At 31.7% G+C, this 27,035-nt stretch overlaps 2 protein-coding genes across 9 annotated transcripts in view; one reads left to right on the top strand and one right to left on the bottom strand.

Moving 5' to 3' along the window:
• The first annotated feature begins 15 nt into the window (after positions 1 to 15).
• Positions 16 to 3,777, top strand: LOC114945619 (uncharacterized). The gene has a single exon (XM_029321886.2). It carries the CDS (start codon positions 16 to 18, stop codon positions 3,775 to 3,777), a length of 3,762 nt encoding a protein of 1,253 aa, XP_029177719.2.
• Positions 3,778 to 5,471: 1,694 nt separating this feature from the next.
• Positions 5,472 to 27,035, bottom strand: part of LOC114942550 (uncharacterized) — a 40,370-nt gene continuing 18,806 nt past the window's right edge. For 5 of the 8 annotated variants that reach the window (XM_085488243.1, XM_085488236.1, XM_085488249.1 and 2 more), the window contains 3 exons: positions 23,314 to 23,411; positions 20,680 to 21,051; positions 5,472 to 8,293 (listed from right to left, as the gene is read on the bottom strand). In XM_085488243.1, coding sequence (XP_085344369.1) covers positions 5,944 to 7,929 — 1,986 coding nt within the window. In that variant the 5' untranslated portion in view covers positions 7,930 to 8,293; positions 20,680 to 21,051; positions 23,314 to 23,411 and the 3' untranslated portion in view covers positions 5,472 to 5,943. Of the gene's footprint in view, positions 8,294 to 13,935; positions 14,549 to 20,679; positions 21,052 to 23,313; positions 23,412 to 27,035 lie in introns of those variants that run through there. The other 3 variants (XM_085488238.1, XR_014926020.1, XR_014926022.1) reach the window with 3 other exon arrangements.

Here is a 27,035-nt window from a genome sequence, read left to right as displayed (position 1 = left end):
ATATCAAGGAAATTCATGACGAGGCTTGGCCTCACTCCCAAATCACTAAGCGTAGCCATATCCGGCGTGAACGGAACGGTTACGACGGCCACGCAAGCAGTAAAAATCGAATTGCAATCGCGAATAGATTCATACAGTGCTACAATCGATTGTATTGTTTCAGATCAAGTTACAGAAAAACTCCCTGGCATACCGTTAAGGCGAAAGGATTTCGAACTGCCACGAAATATAAAGCTAGCTGATACACAATTTCACGTATCCTCCGATATCGACATTCTAATTGGAGCCGAAATATTTTGGGATCTTCTCTCTGTAGGACAGATACAATCATCGGACAGGCATCCTAAATTACAAAAAACGAGGTTTGGATGGATCCTAGCAGGACGAATGTTTGATTCAAAATCAATTCACGCAAAGGTACATTCTCTACACGCATCTATAACTAACGAGCAGTTACATGATCAATTAAGTTGGTTCTGGCAATTAGACGACGCGACAAATGACTCCGATAATTTGACTCCTGAGGAAAGTTATTGTGAGCAGCATTTTAACAGCAATATTCATCAAAATCCACAAGACAGATACGTGGTCAAACTTCCCATTAGAGATCAATTAATCGACAAGTTAGGAGACTCTCGAAGCATTGCCATGTCTCGTTTGAAGGGCATCGAAAAACGTTTTAAACGACAGCCCGATCTAGAAGAGCAATACAAACAATTTATCAATGAGTACATATCGTTAGGGCACATGCAAAAAATAGAATTGCAGCTCGATGAGAGTTCCCCATGTTTTTATTTACCGCATCATTGCGTATTCAAATCTAACAATCAAACGTCAAAGATCCGCGTAGTATTTGACGCTTCATGCAAATCTACCGAGGGCTTATCTTTAAATGATGCACTTATGATAGGGCCAGTAGTGCAGCAAGAGCTAACATCCATACTCATCCGATTTCGTTTCTTCATTTATGTTTTTAGCGCCGACGTAATAAAAATGTATAGACAAGTATTGGTGGATCCTTCTCAAACACGTCTACAAAGGATACTATGGCGGGACGACCCTGCTAACAACGTCGACACATACGAACTATTGATAGTTACGTATGGAACATCATCAGCTTCATACTTGGCCACCAGGTGCCTTACTTATCATGCCGATCAATACGCAGCTAAGTACCCGGTAGGCTCTAGAGAGGTGAAACGCAGTTTTTACGTAGATGACTTTTTGTCGGGAGCAGATACTCTGCACGAGGCTAAGGTACTCCGAGATGAACTAATAGAATTGCTGAGAATAGGATCTTTCGAACTCAGTAAGTGGGCGTCGAATTGCCCAGAACTCCTAAAAAATATAAAGGATCGTGATGAGGAAGTAATTACCATTCATAACGAGACAGATTCTAGCATACTAGGGATTCAATGGAATCAAGTCAAGGATGTTTTTCACTTTGCATACAATTCAGACTCCACTAACAGCGCAGTATCTAAGCGCGTTATTCTTTCTGAAGTTTCCAGGTTGTTTGATCCTCTGGGTCTCCTCGGACCCGTCATTGTAATTGCCAAACTCATTCTTCAAGACCTGTGGAAGGCCGGCATCCATTGGGATGAATCTGTGCCGCAGGAATTACATACAAGCTGGCTAAAATTCAAGTCTCAATTACATGCTGTAAATCAGCTACAAATCCCTAGGGGTGTCAAATACAACCCAGACTCACAGCTCGTGCAATTACACGGGTTTTGTGATGCAAGTCAAAATGCATATGGCGCATGTATATATGTACGCACAACCATCGAATCTAGTGAATATCGTTCACAGTTGCTGTGTTCAAAATCCCGTGTGGCACCACTCAAGGCCGTGTCACTGCCAAGGCTTGAACTATCGGCAGCGGTTCTGTTAGCTCAACTCATAACTAAGGTGAAAGACTCATTGGGCTCGCCCATGCAAGCATTTCTTTGGTCGGACTCCACCATAGCATTGAATTGGATAGCTTCATCCTCGCGCAACTGGTCAGTATTCGTGGCAAATAGAGTCGGAGAAATTCAAAGGTTGACTCAGATCAGTCAGTGGCGTCACGTCTCCTCTTCCGACAATCCTGCAGACATACTATCCAGGGGCATATATCCGTATGATTTAATCGCATCATCCATGTGGTGGCACGGGCCCAGCTTTCTACAGTTGCATGAAAATCAGTGGCCATCGGGAAGTTTTACATATCCGAGGGAGGATATGCCCGAACAAAGAAGAATAGCCGCGATTGTCGTCAAGCATGACCAATGCATGGTCACCCAGCTATTAACCAAGCATTCAAGTCTAAACAAAATCCTTCGGATCATTGCGTATTGCATGAGATTTTCTACGAAACGGAATCTCGCGCCAAATAGAACAATATCTTCGTCTGAACTTTTACTTGTAACGGAAATCGTGTGCAGGGAGGTACAAAAACAAGTCTTCTCTAAAGAATACGAAGCATTAAAATTAGGAACGACCATTAATACAGGCAGCCGTCTATTGCCGTTAACTCCTTTCATGGATAAAGATGGCCTAATCCGGGTGGGCGGTAGGCTTAAAAACTCAAACCTAGATTTTGACGCATGCCATCCCATTTTGCTGCCGCGCAAACACGATTTAACACAAAAAATAATTAGACAAGAGCATATTCGGAATATGCACGCCGGAACACAAGGTACTATGGCCGCCGTCCGGCAACGTTTCTGGCCACTTTCGCTAAGATCCGCAGCGCGAAAGATCATACAAGAATGCGTAACTTGTTTTAAAGCAAAACCGCGATTCTCGGAAGCTTTAATGGGATCATTACCCGCCGGTCGAGTCACCCCATCTAGACCGTTCGCGCATTGTGGGATAGACTATGCCGGTCCAGTCACAATACGCGAAGGAAACAGGCGCAACTCTCGCAATCATAAGGCCTACATAGCCATTTTCGTATGCTTTGCCACTAAAGCCGCGCACATCGAAGTCGTAAGCAATTTGACGACAGACTGTTTTCTTGGTGCATTCAAACGTTTCATTGCGCGAAGAGGGAAACCGACCCACATGTACTCGGATAATGGGACCACCTTTGTCGGGGCAAAAAAGCAAATCAAGGAACTATACGAATTTTATAACAAACAAGAAACGCAGTCCGATCTCAATCAATTCTGTGCCAACGAGGGCATTTGCTGGGGATTCATTCCGCCCAACGCTCCCCATTTTGGCGGTTTATGGGAAGCGGCGGTAAAATCCGCCAAACATCACTTGACTAGAATTGTGGGCCAAGCCCATTTAAATTTTGAAGAACTGCAGACTGTATTATCTGAGATAGAAGCTATATTAAATTCGCGCCCTATCACGCCACTAAGCGTGGATCCCAACGACTTGTGTTATCATGGTCCGGGTCACTTTCTGGTTGGTACAGCACTAAATAGTTTTCCTTGCAGAGATTTCTGCGAGATCAATGAGAATAGGCTCCTACGATGGCAACGCGTGGAGCAACTTCGACAGCACTTTTGGCGCAGATGGAGTAGCGAGTACTTAGGCTCGTTGCAGGAAAGGTCGAAATGGAAACAAAATTCGGGCATTCAACTACGCGTCAATCAGCTCGTACTTGTAAAACAACAAAATCTACCCCCTCTACAATGGGCTATAGGTCGCGTCTTAGAGATTCATCCCGGATCCGACAATGTAAAACGAACTGCAACTATAAAAACCACCAAGGGTACTTATGTTAGACCATTGTCGAAGCTCGCGATATTACCCTCAGAAATCCAAACGACGGATAACTAATAAACGCAACTAAGATGAAATCTCACGTAATAGTCACGACGCGAATATTTAGCTATTAAGATATATCATAGGAAAATTTATATTCATGTCTTCCTTTCTCTAGTAATTTAGTTTAATTTGCAAACAAATATATATTATTATAGTTTATAGGATACTGTAATCACTATTTATAAGAGTACTAAACTCACGAAGTGCTATCAGTCATGGTTTATATTCTGTTGCGTTATTATCTTTATTTTATTGTACTGATAAGTCTTATATGTTTGCCTTGCGGCTCATTCTTTCTTCTATTCATTTTGAAAGCGCATTCTTTCAAGGCGGGCGGCGTTTGTTTGGTATTCAATAAACTATTTACGCGTATCGCCCGGTCAATCTACCCGCTCGAATTCGGGTACCCGCATATATATATGTCGGGTCCTTCGCCGTTGCCTTCGGGGGCTTCCGTTGCCGATCGCGACCCATCGTGCGCGGTCCCCGCTAATACGAATCAGAATCAGTCTCAGAGACAACGAGAGACACACGTGCGGCCGACATAGCCGGCTATTGTATACCATTATACGCTGTATTTCAATTAAGCATTTATACCTTGTATCTCGAGTGCGGTCACTACCTTCTGAGTTTTTTCAATAAATATAAGCAAGTGAGAGAGAAACATTCTCGGTCGTATATTCGTGAAGCACTCATTCCACGACAACATACGACGGGCACACGCCCGATAATTCAACTTACGTACATCCCGTACAATGGTAAAAGAGGAGATAGGGAAGGATAAATTTAGGACAAGGGCAGAAAGAAGAGTAGTAGGGTACGAGAAGAAGTTGGAGAAAGAAAGAGGAGAAAGTTTAGCAAGAAAATGCTATGAGGATATAAAAAAGAGGATAAGAGAAGGAAAGGAGAGATCAGTTTGGGAAGAAGAGAGGGCAAAATTTTTTGAAGAAAGAGGAAAAAAAGGGAAGGAGATGGAGGAGAAGAGAGGGAGGGGAGAGGAAGTATACAAGGGATGGGAGCAGAAAGATAGAGAAATGCAGAAGGAGAAAAGATGAGAGAGAATAAGGGAATCAAGATATAATAGATGGTATGGAGAATGGAAGGAGGAGGGATTACCGGAATATCTGAGAAAAGGATGGGGGAAGAGTAGATGGAGAAGGATAGTGAGGTTTAGAATAAACAATAAAATGAGAGGGGCGAGATGCTGGAAAAAAGAGGAGAAAAGAAGATGTAGGCTATGTGGGATGGAAGATAAAACATGGGAACATGTAACAGGAGAATGTGGTGGAGAAGAGGGTAAGGAAAATTGATAGGAAAGAATGAAGGAAATAATGCAAAAAGGGGGAGAAGGGGAAGGATGGATGAGGAAATTGGAGAAAAAGAGGGAAAAGGGGAGAGCAGAAAAAGAAAAGGAAAGGGGTATAAAAAGGAGAATGAGTGGAGGTATGAATGAGATCTTGGAGAATGAATGGAGAACTGGAAGCCGAGGCAAAGCAAGGAAAATAGATAGGGACGACTCTTTCTCTCTCTCAATTAGATAGATAAGGTAGATTAAGTTAGAATTAAGTTAATTGTAAATTAGATGTAAGAGTAGAGTTAAGAATAGTTGTAAGTTAATATTGTAAGAGTTTATAAGGTTTGGGTACGCTCCTTAAAAGCGCCTTTAATCCCTAAGGGGACAAATAAAGAATTGAATTGAATTGAAATTAAATTATAAATATTAATTATATTAATAGTATTATAAAATTATAATATAAATTAAATTATAAATATTAATTACATTTGTATGTGTATGTCTACACCTATGCACAACACACAATCCTGCAATCAATAATATGTTATTTATAATTATAATTAATACATTATAATTATAATTAATAATTTATAATTATAATTAATAGTTTGCAATTATTATTAATAATTTGTAATTATTATTAATAATATAATATGTATAAACAATTGTACTGTACTTGTATTCAATAACAAAATTATATTTTACATCCGTGTTATGAGGATTTTTCAGTGTCACATCATACACTACATATCTTATTTTTTTAATTTTCTGAAATATATTCATATTACATGCATGCAGTTTGCTTATAAGTCTACTTAAAATTAATTGTAGAAAATTACATTTTGAGTTTTAGACATAAAAAGTATTCACAAATTATCTAAAATTTATTTCGTTTTGGGCACGACTCGATTTGATTTTTGCGAAATTTTACATGTCCTTAAGCTTTTGTGACGTTTGAGATTACCTTTTGAGCGTGTAGCTCTTACCACATAATATAAAGGCGGGTCTTTTGCAGAGTGAATTTCCTTTTTGTGTTTGATCAATGTTTTGTTCATGCCAAAACGTTTGCCGCATATATCGCACGTGTTACTCGACACGCCCGTGTACACCGTCAAATGGTCCATTATATGAGATTTATCGGACGCGACTCGACTTGACTTTCGCGAAATTTTACATGTCCCTAAACTTTCGTGACGTCTGAGATTACCTTTAAGTGTGTAACTCTTGCCACATTGACATGTATAGGCGGGTTTTATCTCGGAGTGCGTCTCCCTTTTGTGTCTAATCAAGGTTCTTTTCATGCCAAAATATTTGCCACATATATCGCATGCGTGATTCTTCACGCCCGTGTGCAACGTCAAATGGTCTATCATACTAGATTTATACAAAAAATTCTTGCCGCAATAAGCGCATTTATGCGGGAAATTGCCTATATGAATCTTAATGTGATTATATAATCTCGTTTTGGATGTGAATGCTTTGTTACAAGTATCACACATGTACGGCCGTTCACCGATATGGATACGCCGATGATCTTCCATAGCGGACTTTTCCGCAAAACTTTTGTCACATATGTTGCAAGGATGCTTCTTAGGGTTGTGGATGTTCCTTCGATGACGAACCAGATTACAAAGCGTACTGAATTTCTTAGAACAGAGACGGCACTTGTACGTTGTCTCATTTTCGTGATAGCGTTCATGATCACGATAACTTTTTCGCGAAAAAAATTTTTTATTACAGAGCTTGCAAATTCTATCTGTATCATCTATCTGCTTCCTCTCGCTTGTGTGTTTCGTCGAGTGATGCAGCATATCCTGTTTACTTTTAAATCCCTTGCCGCAATAGTCGCACTTGTGCGGGAAATCGTCTGTATGACTTTTGATATGTTCCTTCAAGTTCTTTGTGCAGCTGAACGACTTGTCGCATATTTTACACAAGTAAGGAAGTTCACTGGTATGGATACGCCGATGGTCTTCTATGGTGGTTTTGCTCTTGAAGTTTTTGTCATATATGTCGCAAGGGTGATCTTTCTTAACATAGTGGATGTTCTTTTGATGACGAATCAGACTATCAAGTGTACGGAATACCTTAAAGCAGGGATAGCACTTGTACTCTGTCTTATCTTCGTGTTGGCGTACAAGGTGAGTAAGGTAGCTTTTCTGATAAGTAAATGTTTTATTACAGAACTGGCAAATCATATCTGTATCATCGATGAGTGCAACCCTTTTCGCTTTAGATTGTTTAACATTCTCTTCAAGACACACATTAGATTCGTTCATCTTGGCACCTTGGCACTTTCTCGCTATGTCATTAGTCTTTTTCGTGACATTACTTGTGCCCACTTGTTCAGCAGAAATGTAATCTCTGTTGTTTCTATTTTTGTTTAAATTTTCTGGAATTAAATTCGGATCTGGTCCGACTGAACTTAATTCTCGCGATTTTTCACACATCCCTAATTTTAAGCGTTTGTGCTTTTTGAGATCATTTTTACGCTTGTAACTCTTGCCACATTTACATGTATACGGTTTTTCCATGGAGTGTACAATTTTTTTGTGGTTGTATAACATGTCCTTTCGGGCGAAGCACTTACCACATACATCGCATATTTGATTTCTTTCATTCGTATGCTTCGTCAAGTGATACAGCATATCCCGTTTACGTGTAAATCCCTTGTCGCAATAAACGCATTTGTGCGGAAAATCGCCTGTATGTTTCATGATGTGTAATTTCAATTCCTTTTTAGAGCGGTATGACTTGTTGCAGACGTCACACAAGTAAGAGCGTTCACCGATATCTATACCGGTACGCCGATGGTCTTTCATGGTAGTTTTGCCCGCGAAGGGGCAAAACATTTTCGTCAAGACACGCATTATATTCGTTTACCTTGGCACCTTGGCCTGTCCTCGGGATGTTATTTATTTTTTCTTGCAACTTCTTGCGGGCCTGTCTAATAAAAAAGCACCTTCTGTCCTTTTTATTTCTTTTCCTTCTCGCAACTTGATTCATCCGACGAACTCATTTTGGGAAATGTATTTATGTCAGACGAGCGTTTCTTTGATCGATCGTTGGCAATATTATACGTAGAGATCAGATATACTTTTGTTTCTTTGACGAGCGTAATCGCTTCTCACTTTGGATCGAATTGATTTTATTACTGTATTTTCCGTCGAATATTTTGTACCATTATCGAAAGTAACTACGATCAGTTGTCCAATCTTGCATAATTTTTTTAATCTAAAAAAAAAGTAACTATATGTGAACAAATTTCATTATAAATATTCATTAAATTAGCGTTTCATTTTTGGTGTTTCATCAATTTTCATCAAACACGAAACATATTTAAAACCAATCGTAAAATTATGTGACATTCGTATTATCTAGAGATTTAATTAATTTGTATTTGTAAATATTTGCATATAAAATGATTACTATATTACAATTTTGTCTATAATATTTATATATATAACATATAAATATTCTTTAATAACTATTTATCATTATTATAATACAAAAACAATTATACCACAAAAGCAGATTTTTTTGTAATTAAAAAATATACATATGATAATAAAGAACATTATTTATCATTTTATATTTGCTAATTGTAAGTAATGTGTAATGCAAACAAAATATATAATAAAATTTTTCTTTCTTGAACAGCCACATTCATTATAATTACTAAGCTCCTCATATCAATAGAATTTCACATGTACTATATATATATATTGTATATATTATATATATATATAAATACATACAACATTGCTAAACATACTTAAAAATAAATAAAACTGCTAAAATATAAGCAGAAAAGTTATTGACCTGTTTGATATAGAATTTTTATGGAATAATATTAAAATATTTCCTAAAATTTACTTACACACACACACACACACACACACACACACACACACACACACACGTACATGCACATGCACACACGCGCACGCACACACGCACACGAACATACACACAATTAAACTGATTTTCTTGTTTTTTAACAAATTTTACAGCAAAATTTGGTGTCAATTTCAAAATTATTGAATATTACATAGGGTATTATTATGTTACGTAATTATTCTATGTCTTTATTTTCTTGATAGCATTTAATCAAAGTTTATTTTTGTTTGATTATTTCTCAATTATAATTGTCTGAAAAAATATTAATTTTTGAAAAATAATGACAAAAATATATGCAATATAAATAATCTCCACATAATTTGCTTTTTGTTACAGGAATCTTTTCAATCCATAATTTAATTGTCCATAAACAATTGCTTTTTTATATATTATTATTTTATTTATTTTTTTTATATTACTAGAATACTACACTGCACGTGCTTCATGCGCATTTTATTTCTTTTGCTATACAATATATTAGATTAATTATATTATTATATTATGCATTATATTTTTTAATACTATATTTATTATATTATATATTCTATATATACGTATAAATTCAAATATACATATGTATATTAAATATCTTTTTTTATTCAATATAATCTTACAAATCTATCTACTGTAGTCCCACTAAACACTTAATATATCATCGATGTTATAATTTCCCTTTCAACAATGTAACTGTTACGTTACAAGGCATGTTATATTGCGGTTACATTGTTAAGTGGAAAATGATAAAATTGATGTTATATTACTGTTTTTAATGGATATTAAAACATTCGATATATGATTAAGATATCCTATATACATTGAAAAACACAAGTCAAATATATTTCGATATATCGCATACACATATATGCAGGTAAGATTCTTTTAAACAAGCTACATTTGTTAATTGCAATATCAATTGGAGTGGATAAGACGCTGTTTAAAAATATTAATCTGATTAATATTGTAAGTAAATCTTATCATTTTTTATATCTGATATTTATTTATTTTGTTATTTTTTGCTATTATTTTTTCATTTCTTTGAACACTCTTTTCCTTTAGATTTAGCTTCATCAGTTCTTATATCTTTTGACATTTTACTTTTCTTTCTATTAATCTATTTCTTAACAGTACACACATCTGAAAGATGTTCATAATATATCTTCAAGATAATATATTATAATTTATTATATTATTTGTTTATTATTGGTTTTATTTTTAATTAAATATCTACTGTAATTAATAGTACTTATTTTTTTCTAAATAAAATTATTATAATATATCGTTTAAATACAAATATTGATATAAATATATGTAATTTTACAACAGTTTATTTGTAAACATTGTAATATATACAATGTTTATGTAATATATACAAAACAATATACATATATATATATATATGTATATATATATATATATATAATAAAATTATTATATTATAAAATATGTATATAAATTTAATAGATACTTCATCTAGACGATGTGCAAGCATGAACATCAAAAGTTAGTAAATTTAATAATGGTAATGTGACATTAGAATTACATATTAAGGCTCCTGCATACTCTATTGCCAAGTCCGTGTTGACGGTGACGACTTAATTAAAAACAGTAGAAATAAGAATCTCTATATTGTTTTTAGAAAATAAAAGATATATAATAATAAACAAAAATAATATACAGAAAGATACGGAGAATTTTAGTGGGATTTATAATCGTGTTCTTGATGCTATTTAAATTATTTTTATTTTTACCTATTTATTTATTTATTTGACTTTGTTATGAGGTTTTAGATTGCAAAAGACACATTAGTTTTGTCTCGATTTTCTTAACGCGTAGTGACTAAGATTCTTGCTAACTGTTAACATCTATTTATTTCTTGCTTACTTCTGTCAATTCTACATTGTTCATTAAAACAATAGTGAATTTGTCGGTGGTATGCAATGAATTTAATTTACTGTATTAATTTATTATGCATTTACGTTTGGTATGTAACATATTTTTGTATATGAATTTATAATTATTTGTTGTAATAAAATGTATTAAAATCATAATTATTTTTATGTAACTTTTTATAGATTTACTTGAAAATGGCCGCAATGACAGCCGAAACGTTGTATTTTAACTAATTATTTATAATAAATGATTGCCAGTTTGGTCGACTTTTACCATTGAGGAAAGATTTTTATTAATTATTACTGGCGAACCTTAAGGATTATTATCTAAAAATAATATAATTAATAAATAATACAATTTTCATTTTTATAAATGTAAATGACATTTTAGCAAGCTAAATTATTCTTGCGATTTACAGCGTTATTTTTCGTTTTACTGCAGTATTTTTATGTTTAAAATAATTATCGTGGTGTTAAAATATAACGAAAAACAATTTTAGCATAATTTCATATGTAAAAGCAAATATTTATTTCGATACCTGTCAAACAGCTGGTTTTCGTCCGCGGTTAAGCTCAATTCAATTCGATATATGTATACCATATTATTTATTAAATATCCAAACAAAAGGAGTTTTCAGTATATTTCACATGTCTGTTCATCGATTTCAAGCGCTATTTTATTAAATAAAGCGGGGAGCACACACTCTTGCATAAACGCATAAGCGTAAGCATAAGAATCTTGATTGGTCTATAAACGTATGCATGAAAAATTCAATCAATCGAATTTCTTATGCATATGCTTATGCGCTTATGCAAGAGTGTGTGCTCCTCGCTTAACTAATTTATTTTAACGTAAATCGCAAGAATTTTCATAATAGGTTTTCTCGCTTCTGACTTCATCAATCCAAGATGGCCGCAGTGAGTATGCAGGATCCTTAAAACAATACTATTTTGTCAACTTTGGTAGATATAAACCCACAAATACAACAAAGAAGGATGTTAAAAAAAGTCGATTTCCCGACTATCGATAGAACCTAAAATTCTTCTATGGGTATCTATGAATCATATAAGATGTAAAAATAATGGTCTTTTTTCCTAGAGATCTGGGGAAAATATTGAAAATCTATCAAAACTATTAAAAATAGTGTCATTCGATCGATCTGAAGACAACTAAAATGGACGACATGGATGAATTTTCAATCAAACCAAGTTTTGGTTAAACACTTATCAAATAATTTTTGAGATCAATAATAATGTTTTAATATTGGGATCGCAAAATTCAAGATTGCGGATCCAATATGGTGAATCAGTATTGAGAGAAACTAGATTCTAGAATGTAATTACTTCCGAATAAAAGATCTGATTGTACATTCAAATACATTATGTTTTTTGGTTTTTTTATTAAAATATTTTTGTTTCATTGTTGAATAAAATTCTTTAGTTCTAACATAGAAAATATTAATAGTTCTCATATTTTTCACGTTAAAACTGAAGAATTCTATTCAACAATAAAAAATATTTAAATAAAAAAAAACTAAAAAACAATTTAATGTATTTGAATATGGAATCAGATCTTTTATTCGAAAGTAACTACATCCTGGCATCTAGTTTCTTTCAATACTGATTCACCATATTGGATTCGCAACCTTGAATTTTGCGATCCTGATATTAAAACATTGATCTCAGAAACTATATTTAATAAGTATTTAATCAGAAATTAGTTTAATTGAAAATTCATTCATGTCGTCTTCAGATCGATCGAATGATGACACTATTTTCAATAGTTTTGATAGCTTTTCAATACTTTCCCCAGGTCTCTACGAAAAAAGGCCATCATTTTTACATCTTATATGGTTCATAGATACTCATACAATTCGAATTTTAGGTTCCAACGATAGTCGGGAAATCGATCTTTTTTAACCTCTTCCTTTGAAACCTGAGTATGTAAAATTAAAGGATATTTTAAATATTTTGCAACGTATAAAATTTATAAATAATTTCATGTATAAAATATAATTCTAATAATGTATAAAATTATTTGTTTTACAATTTAACGATTAATTTATTTGTTATAATAATTATAAAATAACAATAATAATAATAATAATATAAGCATGTAACAAGAATATAATCATAAAATAATAATGATAATATAATAATATAATTATAACACAAAATTACATAGTAATAGTGACATAATATTAATAATCACATTATTATTGTAGCTATTATTTCTATTTATATTTTTCATACTTTAATTAAATAATAACGATATAAAACTATAAAGTCACCAGACGATAATTAAAAAATGGTAATGATTTAATCGACCAACTCTGGCAAATAAGTAATTTAATTGAATTTCACAACGTTTTGGCCGTGGCTTTTGGCCTTATCAAGTGCTGTATAACATTAACAATTACGGGCAAAGAAAAATAAAAATAATAAAATATATAGAAACTTTCACACGTTAATACGCAAACATACCTATGTTCTTAAAACAAAGTAAATCACAACTTTTTTAAAAAACAAAAATTCGATCTTAGAATATGATATGATATAATAACATGATAGTATGAAAACGAAATAACTATGTTATCGTATCGATTTTAAGCTCCTTGTATACTCAATATTTAGATCAAACTAAACGACCTTTATTAATTTCTCATAAACATTATTTAGATTATCCGTGTCTTTTTGTAAATTAATTGTGTTGTCAAATTTTTTGATAAAAAATATCTCCGCGATTTCTCGTTCACTAACGTATTTCTCAAGATGTAAAATTTCTGGAGCAGACCAATCAAAATCATGACCATTATCCAATTTATAATTACTTATGACTGAGTAATTACTATTGTGTACTTTAATATTATTAAAATGTTCTTTTATACGTGTGCCTAATTGTCGTTTAGTTTGACCAATATATGATGAGGAACAATTTGCGCAATTAATTTTATATACTACTCCTGTTTTTTCTTCTAAAGGTAAAGGATCTTTGACGCGTCTAATTAATGTATTTAATTTTTTCGATATGCAGTAAACGCTTTGCATGCCAGTAAATTTTAACAATCTCGAAACATCCTCACTAAGTTCTTTGACATACGGTAATGGTATAATATGGTCAAATTTTGTACTAATTGAATTATCGTTATCCACATTGCAATCGTCATTACTTTGTTTCGATATATTTTATTATTTTTATTTTTCTTTACCCATAATTGTTAATGTTATATCACAGCACTTGATAAGGGCCAAAACCCACGGCCAAAACGTTGTAAAATTCAATTAAATTACTTATTTGCCAGAGTTGGTCGATTAAATCATTACCATTTTTTAATTAAATAATGTTTTAATTTATTTTAGTTTGTTAAATTTATTATACATTCATATATTATTCATTTTATTATTAAATTATTATTTAATTTTTTAAATTATTATTATACATTATTATTATAATAATGTTAATTACATTTATATTTATAGTTTTTAGTTCTTAAACATATATTTTACAGTATCACAAACACACATTAAAACAAATTTTTATGAAATGTTCAATAATAAATTAAACAAAACTATTGAATACAGTTCATTAATTGATGGGATATTTACAGTAGAAGTTCATATTATTAATTTCATAAATGAAAAATATTTTGAATCACAAATATTAAAAAAAGCGATAAAGATGAAGTTGGAACCATGTATTCTGCAAGTATAAAAATAAAAATATTTATATTAATAATAAATAAATAAATAATTATATATATATATATATATAATAGTCAACAAAAATTTTAAAAATCCTATTAAAAATTCGTAAAGGATCACGAAATTTCTTATGGGAATTTCTTATGGCTCTCAGTCGATTTCCCTGAAATTGAAGTATGTTGCTATTTAAGACCTACTGATGAAATGTTCTCACAGGCGCAACTCGAAATAATGAGTCAGTTTCGAGCTACAGAGCTCTGAAATTGTCAATATACATTAAAAAAATACATTAAAGATTTGTTTAAATAATATTGTAAGTACATAAGTGCGTACGCGCGTATGTGTCTGTGCGTGTTCTATGCCAGAAATGCCTCCCCATATATTGAATTTCTATTATGAGAGCAAAGTTTGCGATATATATTTAGAAGTGTCTCTTAATTCACTGTTTGACACACAAAAAGGTTCGGAGATTTTTAAAGCGTATTCTTATAGATTTTTTTATGCTGATTACAAATTAGGCTGCAAAAATTGCGTATCACGTCAGATTTTTAGATATTTTGATCTAAAGATGCAAAAAAGGGCATTTTTTACACTTTTCCGTAAAATGTAGCTTAATTGATATGTGATAGGAAGTAGTACGACGACTCAAAATAAAGCTTAAGACTTGTAATTTATGTAAAAAATATAAAAAAGATCGAGTCTATAAAAAATTAATCTATATATAATTATTTATCAATGATTAAAGAAATTTTTACATATTAATATTTGTAAAAAAGTGAACCATTCTAATAATAAATAATAATAAATAAGTATTTATCAGTGATTGAGAAAATTTTTACATATTAATATTTGTAAACAAAAGTGAACCATTCTATCGAATAGTAAGTATATTAGCTAACAAGTGCGGGGGATCGTAAATCGGCCGAGAGTGCGGAAGTTTGGCGCACGAGGCGAGCCGAGTGTGACAATCCGCACGATCGGCCGATTTATGACCCGCACATGTTGGCTACGATATTTTGTGTGACGGTGCGTGAAAAGAGAGCCTTTTCTAAAATCCCATTATGTGCGGAAAGGGCGACTTTTCGCGCGCCGTTTGCACAAAGACTATATTAGTATAAGGAAAAGTGCGAAAAATGATATTTCCAGTTTTTTAATTTAGTTTTTTCAATAAACTCTCTATAGGTTCGACCTTTTTTATATTTTTTACATAATCTACAAGTCTTAAGTTTTATTTTGAGTCATCGTAGCATTTTTTATCACGTCCGAATTAAAAGCTATATTTTACGGAAAAATGTCTAAAATGCCTTTTTTCGCATCTTTAGATCAAAACACATAAAAAACCTGATGTGGTACGCAATGTTCGCAGCCGGATTCGTAATAAACATGAAAAAATTAACAAGAATACGCTTTGGAAATTTCCGAACCTGAAAAACATTCCTTTGTCGACCAGTATTATTATTACCTCATTTTCTCAGAAATTAATAAAAGACTGAAGTCCCTCATTGTTAATAAATTAAACACAGAAATGATTCATAATATGAATAACGATGACATAAATAATGATAATAAGAAGAAAAAATTTATAGCGATACCATACATCGAAAGAATCTCGGAATTAGTAGCATCAGAGTTAAGGAAATCTAATATAACAGTAGGATACAGAAGTTTGAAAAAATTAAATAGAGTCATAAAAACACAAAAAGACAGAGATGATCGTCATAATAATTCCGGTGTCATATATAAAATATCGTGTAATGATTGTGATGCTATATATGTGGGACAAACGAAAAGACAATTAGGCACAAGAGTAAATGAACATAAAAATAATATCAGATTAGATTCTGCAAGACATTCGGTGGTTTCTGACCATATCGTAAAGTTTACACATACTTTTAATTGGAGCGAAACAAAAATCTTAGACAACGAAAAGAATTATTATAAAAGGTTGATATCGGAAATGATACACATTAAAGAAGAAAAAAACAGTATCAACTTAAAAAAGGACACCGAGCGTCTTGACGGTTCTTATTTTGATATTTTAGAAAAATTGTCTATGTCATCATAGCATAGAGGTATATATACAGCGCTCTGACATTGCGATTTACAGATATTGATTAGCTTTGCAAAAAGTACACATTGTGACAATGTTATTTAAAAAGAAATATTTTATCGTCTCGACACAGACGTAAGTAATCACTATTTTTTAAAAATTCAACATTTAATATTCGGGCTGACACATCAATTGTTTCACAGCATATTACATATTATAACATCATGAACTACAGAAATCTGATGTTCGAGAGTAGGCGATTTATCTCAAGTCAACAAGAATGAAATTTGATACTGCGTTTTTCACATTATAAGCCGATAGATTTTATATTTATAATATGTTCGGTCTTACCAAACGATTTAATTCTTGACTTATTAACATAGAGATAATGATATTGAAAAAGACTGTCGTACAGCCGAAACGTTTATCATTTGTAATATTATTTTATGACATATAATAAAAAATTTAATTAACATCTTATTAGCTCGTTAAGTTGGCCTTTTAATTTTATACGAGCCGAAGTTTATATTGTATTATATATATTTATTATTACCTACTATTGATATTTTTTTTATTATAATCATTCTCATTGCACAATATTATTTCTTCAGAATATAAGTACTTAAGTACCACCAAATTGATAGAGTTATATTAATAAATTATATTAATAACAGCTAACTTCAACAAAATTATATAAATAAATGTAATTATTGAATATTTGACATTTCAACTATTGGTATTTATCTAACATTAACGCCGAATTTGAATATATTATTTGAATAAATTATCCGAAATCGTTAATTAAAAATAATATGTACTCTATACACTAATGGGGTGAGAGGCAAGGAGACTCGCCTTACATAATCAAGCACCCCAAAGGTATTATATTCTCAAAACGTTCTTGTCGTTAATCTTGATTAACGCTAATATTGAAAATAAATATTGATAATTTATAACACTACGATAGAGAATATAAGAAATAATAATATTCCCAAATGAACGAAGTATTCTTGAAGCAAGAAAATGGTAAATTTTGATCATTCAGCATTTGAAAATATGACTAATTATAACAAATCTAAATGTGCACGCACATAAACATACGCATAAATAGACACATAAAAATGCACTCACGCGCTTAGAATATCATTTATATAAATCCTTAATATATTTCAAATGTTAACGACTTCAGGATTCTGCAGTTTGAAACTGACTCATTATTTCGAGTTGCGCCTGTGAAAACATTTCATCAGTAGGTCATGAACAGCAACATATTTAAATTACAGGCAAATCGACTGACAAGGAAAGGGTCGGAAGTGTCCCCCTCCGATTTTAATGAGCTTTGAATATGTTGTAGTCTAGATCAAAATTTTGAACGGCCGACTCAGCACTTATAAAAAAATACGTGTCTCCTATTAATAGGAGACACGTATTTTTTTATAAGTGCTGAGTCGGCCGTTAAGGGGGTGAAACACCTTCTTGAAGAAAATCGATTTTTTCATTTCTCAGCGAATACCGTCGAAGCGATAAGAGATATAAACAAAAGTTTCAAATAAAAGTTTTATGGTCTTTAATGTACTTCAAAATCATGTAATCAGATTTGTCGAAAATGTCATATCTTTCGAAATCCCGAAATGTCGAATGACATTTTCGACAAATCTGATTACATGATTTTGAAGTACATTAAAGACCATAAAACTTTTATTTGAAACTTTTGTTTATATCTCTTATCGCTTCGACGGTATTCGCTGAGAAATAAAAAAATCGATTTTTTTCAAGAAGATGTTTCACCCCCTTAACGGCCGACTCAGCACTTATAAAAAAATACGTGTCTCCTATTTTGATCTAAGCTACAACATATTCAAAGCTTATTAAAATCGGAGGGGGACACTTCCGACCCTTTCCTTGTGAGAGTCATTTCCCATTTTGCGAGATCCTTTGTGACTTAATATATTTTACCTTTGAGAGACGCTAATACACACACACGCACACAATATATTTATTTATATATACTATAATTATACAGGATGTCCCCGAATTCGCGGATCAACTCTCGTGGATAAATAAAACGTGTTAACTGAAGAGAAAAGTCTTATATCATTTTGTTAAATTCGTAATAATTATTGAGTTATTGATTAAAATATCTGAGCAAATAAGCGGGTAGAAAGCGGTCCTAGACCAGACTCAGTGGGCATGTCGGATGACTTATTTGTTTAAGCCGTTTAGTAACGAAAGCATTATCTGATTGAGAGGCGACGTCATGCAACGAGCGGCGAGCAACGTAGCCACGCCGAAAAGTAAGATGATACTTTTGTTACTAAGCGATATATAACAAATAAGCATAAACTCGTTACAGTTACAGTTACTTAAAAAGAAACGAGTCGTTACTTTTTAGTTACTTTTTAAATATAATTATACATTATTTTAAATATAAGGAGCTTATACATTTTATGCACAGTCACAGTCAAGTAGTTAAAAAAATTCTTGAATGTAATAATTGATCGATTTGCTTGCGACTTTGCGATTACCATACATGTATGAATGACCTTTATATACAACAGTAACAATACTTAGTAACATACTAAATGATAATCGCAAAGTCGCAAGCAAATCAACCAATTATTACATTTAAGAATTTTTTTAAATACTTGATTGTGATTGGTCGATCTTAATTATGTGTTATATTATTTTATGTACACTAAATGAGAATTTTAGGTAAAAGTTAAATCATATGAAGATCCATATGCTACTGTTATCAGAATTTAATAACAATATAACGGCTCGGCTACCATATTAATTTGAACGATACTTTTAGCGCATTTTTCAAAAAAAGTAACTAATAAAGTAACTGTTAAAATAATTACTAGTTATTTAAAAAATGTAACTAAGTTACAGTTACAGTTACAGATGGAGGAAAGTAACAAAGTTAAGTTATAGTTACCGAAAAAAATAACTATAACTTCGTTACAAGTAACTCGTTACTTCCCAACCCTGCAAATAAGCCATCTGACATATCTACCGAGTCCGGCCTACCGCTTTCCACCCGCTCATTTGCTTAGATATTTTAATCAATAACTCAATAATTATTGCGAATATCGCAAAATGATATAAGACTTCTCTCTTCAGTTTAACACGCTCTAACTACCCACGAGAGTTGATCCGCTAATTCAAGTACGCTCCCCAGCAAACACCGATATATAACTGTTACATTGCTATAATAAAACGGAATGTAACAGGTAATATAACGTGTATGTTACATGTAACATCCATGTTAGTTGTAATTTCCCACTCAGAGATGTAACATTTTTAATATAACATATATTACATTGTAGTTATACCAAATAGCACATTGATGTATTGATAAGTCAGTGCTATCTTGGGATATAATGACAATATAACTACAATGTAATATATGTTATATTAAAAATGTTACATCTATGAGTAGAAAATTACAACTAACATATACGTTACATGTAACATGCTTGAATACTTACATCTATATAACATTTATATACCGTGTTTGCTGAGTCTGTACATATTTATTTTTTTCCAAAGAATACTCCCAGCAAATACCGACATAAAATTGTTACATTGCTATAATAAAACGGAATATAACAGGTAATATAACGTGTACGTTACATGTAACATCCATGTTAGGTGTAATTTCCCACTCATAGATGTAACATTTTAATATAACATATATTACATTGTAGTTATATTGTAATTATATACCAAATAGCACATTGATGTATTGATAAGCCAGTGCTATCTTGGGATATAATGACAATATAACTACAATGTAACATATGTAATATTAAAAATGTTACATCTATGAGTGGGAAATTACAACTAACATATACGTTACATGTAACATGCTTGAGTATATAACATTTATATATTGTGTTTGCTGGGGTTGATCAACCATGCTTAATTGTAAATAATTTGACTGATATGACAGAAATACAAGGGCATATGTCATTATCGAAATTGTTAAAAGAAATGTGTATGCCAAAAAAGAGAATTCTACAAGAAATTACGCAAGAGGTAAATTTATATATGTAATTATAATGATTCTTACTGACCGTTCGTAATTTCACAATTTCTGTATTCGGTAAACTTTCTCACATGTTCTTATATTTCTTCCTTTCATCAATATTTTTCGGCATTACCTCTTTTTTTCTATTTCATATCCTCCGTAATCTTCAAAATCTTTTCTCTCGATTCTGCCACGTACTTCTTCTCGATATCAATGTTCTTCTTCGTTATCTATATATTCTTCTCCGCGCCGCGACTTTTTTTTATTGCTGATCGACTTGTTCTTGAAGAGAAACAATATTTCTTTCTCTGACTTGGCAGAACCTTGTTGTTGCAATCTTGGTACATCCTTCATCTCTTTCTGTATCTGCTTCTCGGAGTAGTGTGCCTTTTCCGTCATCGAACATTTCGATGATATCCTACATATATATAATATTCTTTTTATTCTTTTTATATTATGAAAACATGAAAATAATTTTTTTTATTATTTACTTTATATTAAATATTTTATTGTCATATATTTTGACATCAAATTTAAAGTATCGGAAAATATATTTTTTTTATTATCCCATCTTTAATATTTTTATGCACAGAATAATAAAATAAACCTTAATTTATATAAATATTACATATACATTTAAGTAAAAGAGATATATTATTATTGTATATGTAATTAGCGTACATATTACATCCCAGCAAACACCAAATAATAATTATATAACTGTTAGTTATAATTTTCCACTCAACAATGTAAACGCAATATAACACACGCGTGGGAAATTATATAACAGTTATATAATTATGAGTTATATAATAGTTACTTGGTGTTTGCTGGGATGTAACATATATATATTAGTTGCAATTAATAGACATGTTCCTATATATTGCCAGTATAGAAAATCTCTAATATATCTAATATAAACTATAATTTTTAATACTGACACTGTATAACGGAATATGTATAATATGTAGGAAATAAGTACAGTATAAACATCAAACAATTATAAATCTGTTTCTTTTATATAGATGTAATATATATAATATATGTTATACTGTAGTTATATTGTAATTATATTCTAGAATATAGCACAATGATTTATCAATATTAGGTATATTTCCACATACACTGCTAGTACCAAAGATCTATAGTTTACGTTACATATATTATAAACTGTCATTATCAGCAGTATAACATATATATTGATTGCAATTAGTAGATATATTCCGATATACTGTCAATACTGAAAATCTCTAATATATCTAACGTAGTTTATAGACTTTCAATACAGGCAGTGTATAGCAAAACATATCTAATATCTGGGATATAATTACAATATAATTACAAAATAACATTATACAACAATTATATATCTGTTTATATATCTGTTTCACTAATAGATGTAATATTTATAATATATAATATGCTATAATGTAAAATACACTACCAATATTAAAAATCTACAGTTTACATTAGATATATTGGATTATTTTCAGTACTGGCAGTATATCGGAATATGTATAATAATTTCAATCTATTAGGTGCGCAACTAAGTTCCCGCTGTTTGTCTATAGATGGCTCCAGCAGTAAGTGCTGGTCGATTTTGACATATCCAAAACGTCACGAGCCAAGCTTAGACATATGGTAAACAAACCGCTTTGACATGTTAATGATTTTGTTTTGGCATCATATACTTTTAGTTGTGTGAAAATGTCTGATTTTGTACCAAATAATCGTCATTTGCGGGAAGTGTTGATTTTCTTATTTCATTCGAAGAAAACGGCGGCTGAAGCGCATCGAGAGCTCCAAAAAGTTTACGGAGATGCTGCTCTAAGTGAAACAACGTGCCGTGATTGGTTCCGTCGCTTCAAAGACGGTGATTTCGATGTTGACGACCGTCCGCGTGAAAGAAGGCCAAAAACCTTCGAAGACGCTGAATTGGAGGCATTGCTCGATGAGGATCCATGCCAAACGCAAGAACAGCTTGCTTCAGCATTAGGAGTTACCCGCCAAGCCATTTCCAAGCGAGCAATACGAGCAGAGGCACGAAAAAGTGATTCTACTGCATGACAACGCTCGGCCTCATGTTGCCAAACCCGTTAAAACTTACGTGGAAACGCTCAAATGGGAAGTCCTACCCCACCCGCCATATTCCCCAGATATTGCGCCGTCCGATTATTACTTGTTCCGTTCGATGGCACATGGTCTGGCTGATCAGCAGTTCCGCTCATATGAAGACATCAAAAAATGGCTTGATTCGTGGATAGCCTCAAAAGACGAATACTTTTACCGTAACAGTATTTGAGCTCTGCCAGAAAGATGGGAAAAAGTTGTGGCTAACGATGGGCAATACTTTGAATGATTCATTTGTAACCATTTTTTCACAATAAAGTTGCATTTTCATAAAAAAAACAGCGAGAACTTAGTTGCGCACCTAATATATATATATGTTACATGTAACATGCACATTAGTTACAAATTATATCCAATATACACTGTCAGTACTAAAAATCTATAGTTTGCATTATATATATTAGAGATTTTCTGTACTAGCAGTACATCAGGACATATATATTAATTACAACTAACATATATATATGTAATATATAATATTTGCATATTAGTTATATATTGTACAACAATTATATAATGTAAGTTGGATAGCAAAAAAATCAATACTCACGTGTGTAATACTGTATTACACGTCGATCTACTTCTTTTCTTTATACTATTTATCACTTATACCTCCATTCATACTCATGTACATACCATATAGTTTCCCTGTAAAAAATAAAGTGTTAATCTGAATACTGTATATTTATTCCTTTTTTTTCTTCTTATTTGTCTACAGGATTTAAAACGTGTTTCATTGACTACAATTACACGACAGCTAATCTAATTTAGTAACTCCTACATTTTATTCGATTCAAAATTTGTATTTTTTTAATCAAAATGATTACTTTAATATAACCTTCTGTTAATACTATTTGGAAAAATCATGTTTTATCTCTCTTCCATGTAGTTTAATCATTGATCATGGAAATTATTGGATTACTGAGTATGGAAATTATTGGATTACTGATGTAGTTATGCATCAGGTATTTACATTTAGTACTCAAAATATAGAGAAGCATATAAAAGAATTGAAACACACACAGTTTAATTCAATTGGTATATCTGGCAATAACACTATATAATGCATTATTTGCAAATAGCATATTAAAACCTATAATACTGGGAAAGGCTTTTGTTTCAAATGTTTAGTATCAAAATAAACTCATATTTAAATGAATGATATGGCTAGATCGCTCTTATTGTAAATAACAAAGATAGAGAATCTATTGCTGTGAGAGCCAATATATAATGCTTAGCAAATTTGCCAAGATGAGGAACTATCTCAAATCGAGATTTATAAGTTACTCTTTCTTCCTAACAAACCTTTTAAAATTTCCTAAAATTAATATAGACGAGAAAAATATATCGGTCCAAAAAAGTCGGCTGAATCGGGAATGGGCTGATTCATATTTAAATATTCATTATAATCAAAAAAAGAAAATTTTTTAGATCGAATAATATATGATAATTGGTATATGGTAATTAAATTAGATTATAAACATATTTATGTAATAAGCTATTAATAAAAAGATAATAATTATTTAGAATACAGACCTCACCTCAAAAATCAATAAAATTATGTTAATTTGACGCGTCTTTGCACAAAAAATCTAGCAGAAAAAAATGGTGGTATGCCACGCGAAGCGAAATATTAATCGTTAAAGTTTTTTTTGGAGTTTAACGTGTCGTTAACCGGGACAGTCTGCAATTATATTAATTAATTAATTAAAAATTAATTAGTCGTGCCTTTGCGCACGCTTTTGCAACAAATTTCAGATTATAAAAAATTTTCATCATAGGAGGCGCGGGTCCCTATATTGTTTCATAGTTCAAAAAAAAGGAGGCAAATCACAAAGAAAAAACATCATGGGGAGGGTAATCTAAAGCATGCTATGCGGCCGGGATGCACATTTCGGCCGATTTTGCTACTGCCACTTTTTTAATTCATTGCATCTAGATTGCGCGCGGAGACATAAGACATTCGAGCTCAGGAACGATATTTGAATCATACACAGGGCGTTGGCGCGTATCGCCCAGTGCGCTGTTTTTCTATTATTATGTTATTACAATTACATATGACATTAAAAATAACATTAAAATTAATTACGTATGTTAATTGCATGTGTGTGTGCGTGCGTATGTGTGTGCGCGCGCGCGCGTTGTGTGTGTATCATTAAGGTCTGTATATAAACTTATTATATATAATAAGACATATTCCCAGATATAATATTAATATTTTTAATAAAGTTAAGAATTATTATATTTTTAGTCATCACTGGCGACTTCGTTATTTAACGTGTTATTTAACGTATTAATATTTTTATTTAATATAATTATTATATATTGCAATAAAGTCAATAGATGGTATATATTTAAAAACATCAATAAATTTCCATATCACCTTTTCGAGGTACTACTTGTTAATGCGTTTTTTTTTTTAGTGGTTTCTCCAATAGGTTTATTCCACTATAAAGTTAAAAACTATTTACATTTTAAGAGTTTAACACGGCTCCGTAATATAAATATGAATTTAAAGTGTAAGACATGCAACAAGAACCAATCGCAGATGACAGTGCGTTATTCCAACGAAACTAAATTTTTTCGTTAGAATTAAATACCTGTGCACAAGGCACCAAATATTACTTGGTCACGACCAAGATTTTAAAATATGAAATAATCTCATATTTGAGATTTAATTTCAATAATCCTTTAACCCCCTTGCGGAAATAAATTCGATTCCCGATTCAGCGACTTTCGGATCTATATTTTTCTCTTGCATTTATTTATTTATTTCCGCAGGGGGTTAAAGGATTATTGAAATTAAATCTCAAATATGAGATTATTTTATATTTTAAAATCTTGGTCGTGACCAAGTAAAATTTGGTGCCTTGTGCACAGGTACATATTTAATTCTAACGAAAAAATTTAGTTTCGTTGGAATAACGCACTGTCATCCACGATTGGCTCTTGTTGCCTGTCTTACACTTTATATTTACATTTTGTTGCTTTAAGTTCCGAAATATCAATGTTAATTTTGAATAAATTTATTCTCATCAACGAAGATAACGATGTTATAGTTTAATGACGAACGTGTGCTCGATTTTATGTGCTTCATTTTTGAAAATGAGGATTCGAAAATACATGGGAAAAAAGGATTTAAATACAGAGATCCAAAAATTTTGAAAATATTTTTATTTCGAAATTTTATAATTCTGGATATTTCCTAGTAAGCAAGAAATATTTAATCAACATTTTATAATGTTGATTTTATATAAATTTTCCAAACGTTATGATATAATGTTGTATAAACATGTTTAATAGTATATTAGCTAACAAGTGCGGGGGATTGTAAATCAGCCGAGAGTGCGGAAGTTTGGTGCACGAGGCGAAGCCGAGTGTGACAATCTGCACTCTCGGCCGATTTATAACCCGCACATGTTGGCTACGATATTTTGTGTGATCGGTGCGTCGAAAGGGAGCCCTTTCTAAAATCCCATTATGTGCGTAAAGGGCGACTTTTCGCGCGCCGGTTGCACAAAATATTATTAATAAATATTCTAAAAAATATTTTAACTGATGTTTTTTTTATAAATGTTTCAAAAATATTATTTAATAACATAAGGCTCTCAAAATATTAATAAAATATTTTAAAAACGTTAATTTCAACATTACTGAAACCTCTAAATCAATGTCAAAGTTTGTTCATAATGATGTTGCATACAATGTTAAAAACTACTTGACAGCAATAATAACGTTGTAGCAATGATTTTTTGCTTACTGGGTTGGTTTAGGTATATATACATATTATATTTTTCAAAATTTAAAAAGTTCCATACCTGTTTCTGGTCACGATTTCAGTGAATAGCGCTTTAGAAATCGCATAGTTCTAATTAAAAGTCAATACTCTATTAAACTATTGGAACAGGTCAAAGATTTTTGTAAAGAACAAAGTCTTTTATTTTTTGCGAGACGAATTAACATAACTCATTACTCAGATATTGTTTGGTCAATCTGTTGGAGTTTCAAATTCAAAGTATTTAGGTCACAAGTCAAGTCTGCGATAAAAGCTTGTTTCAAAATAATTCCACGTTTTTAAAAAATAATTTAAATGTGTCAAGTTTTACAATACATTTTTTTTGTATGGAAAAATTATTCTTTTATTATAGCAAAAAAATTTTGCAATGTTTTTTGCAAAGTTTTTTTCTTCGAGAAAGCTTTGAAACTTGTAATGAAGCAAAGATTTGTTGTTATCGTATTTACGATTGCTGTTCCTGTCTGCATGGCAATAGA

The sequence above is a fragment of the Nylanderia fulva genome, unplaced genomic scaffold (assembly GCF_048542155.1).
Source record: "Nylanderia fulva isolate GAGA-0341 unplaced genomic scaffold, ASM4854215v1 Scaffold111, whole genome shotgun sequence".
NCBI lineage: Eukaryota > Metazoa > Arthropoda > Insecta > Hymenoptera > Formicidae > Nylanderia > Nylanderia fulva.
Note: the sequence above shows the minus strand (reverse complement) of the source record. Positions and strands in the feature narration are given on the sequence as shown.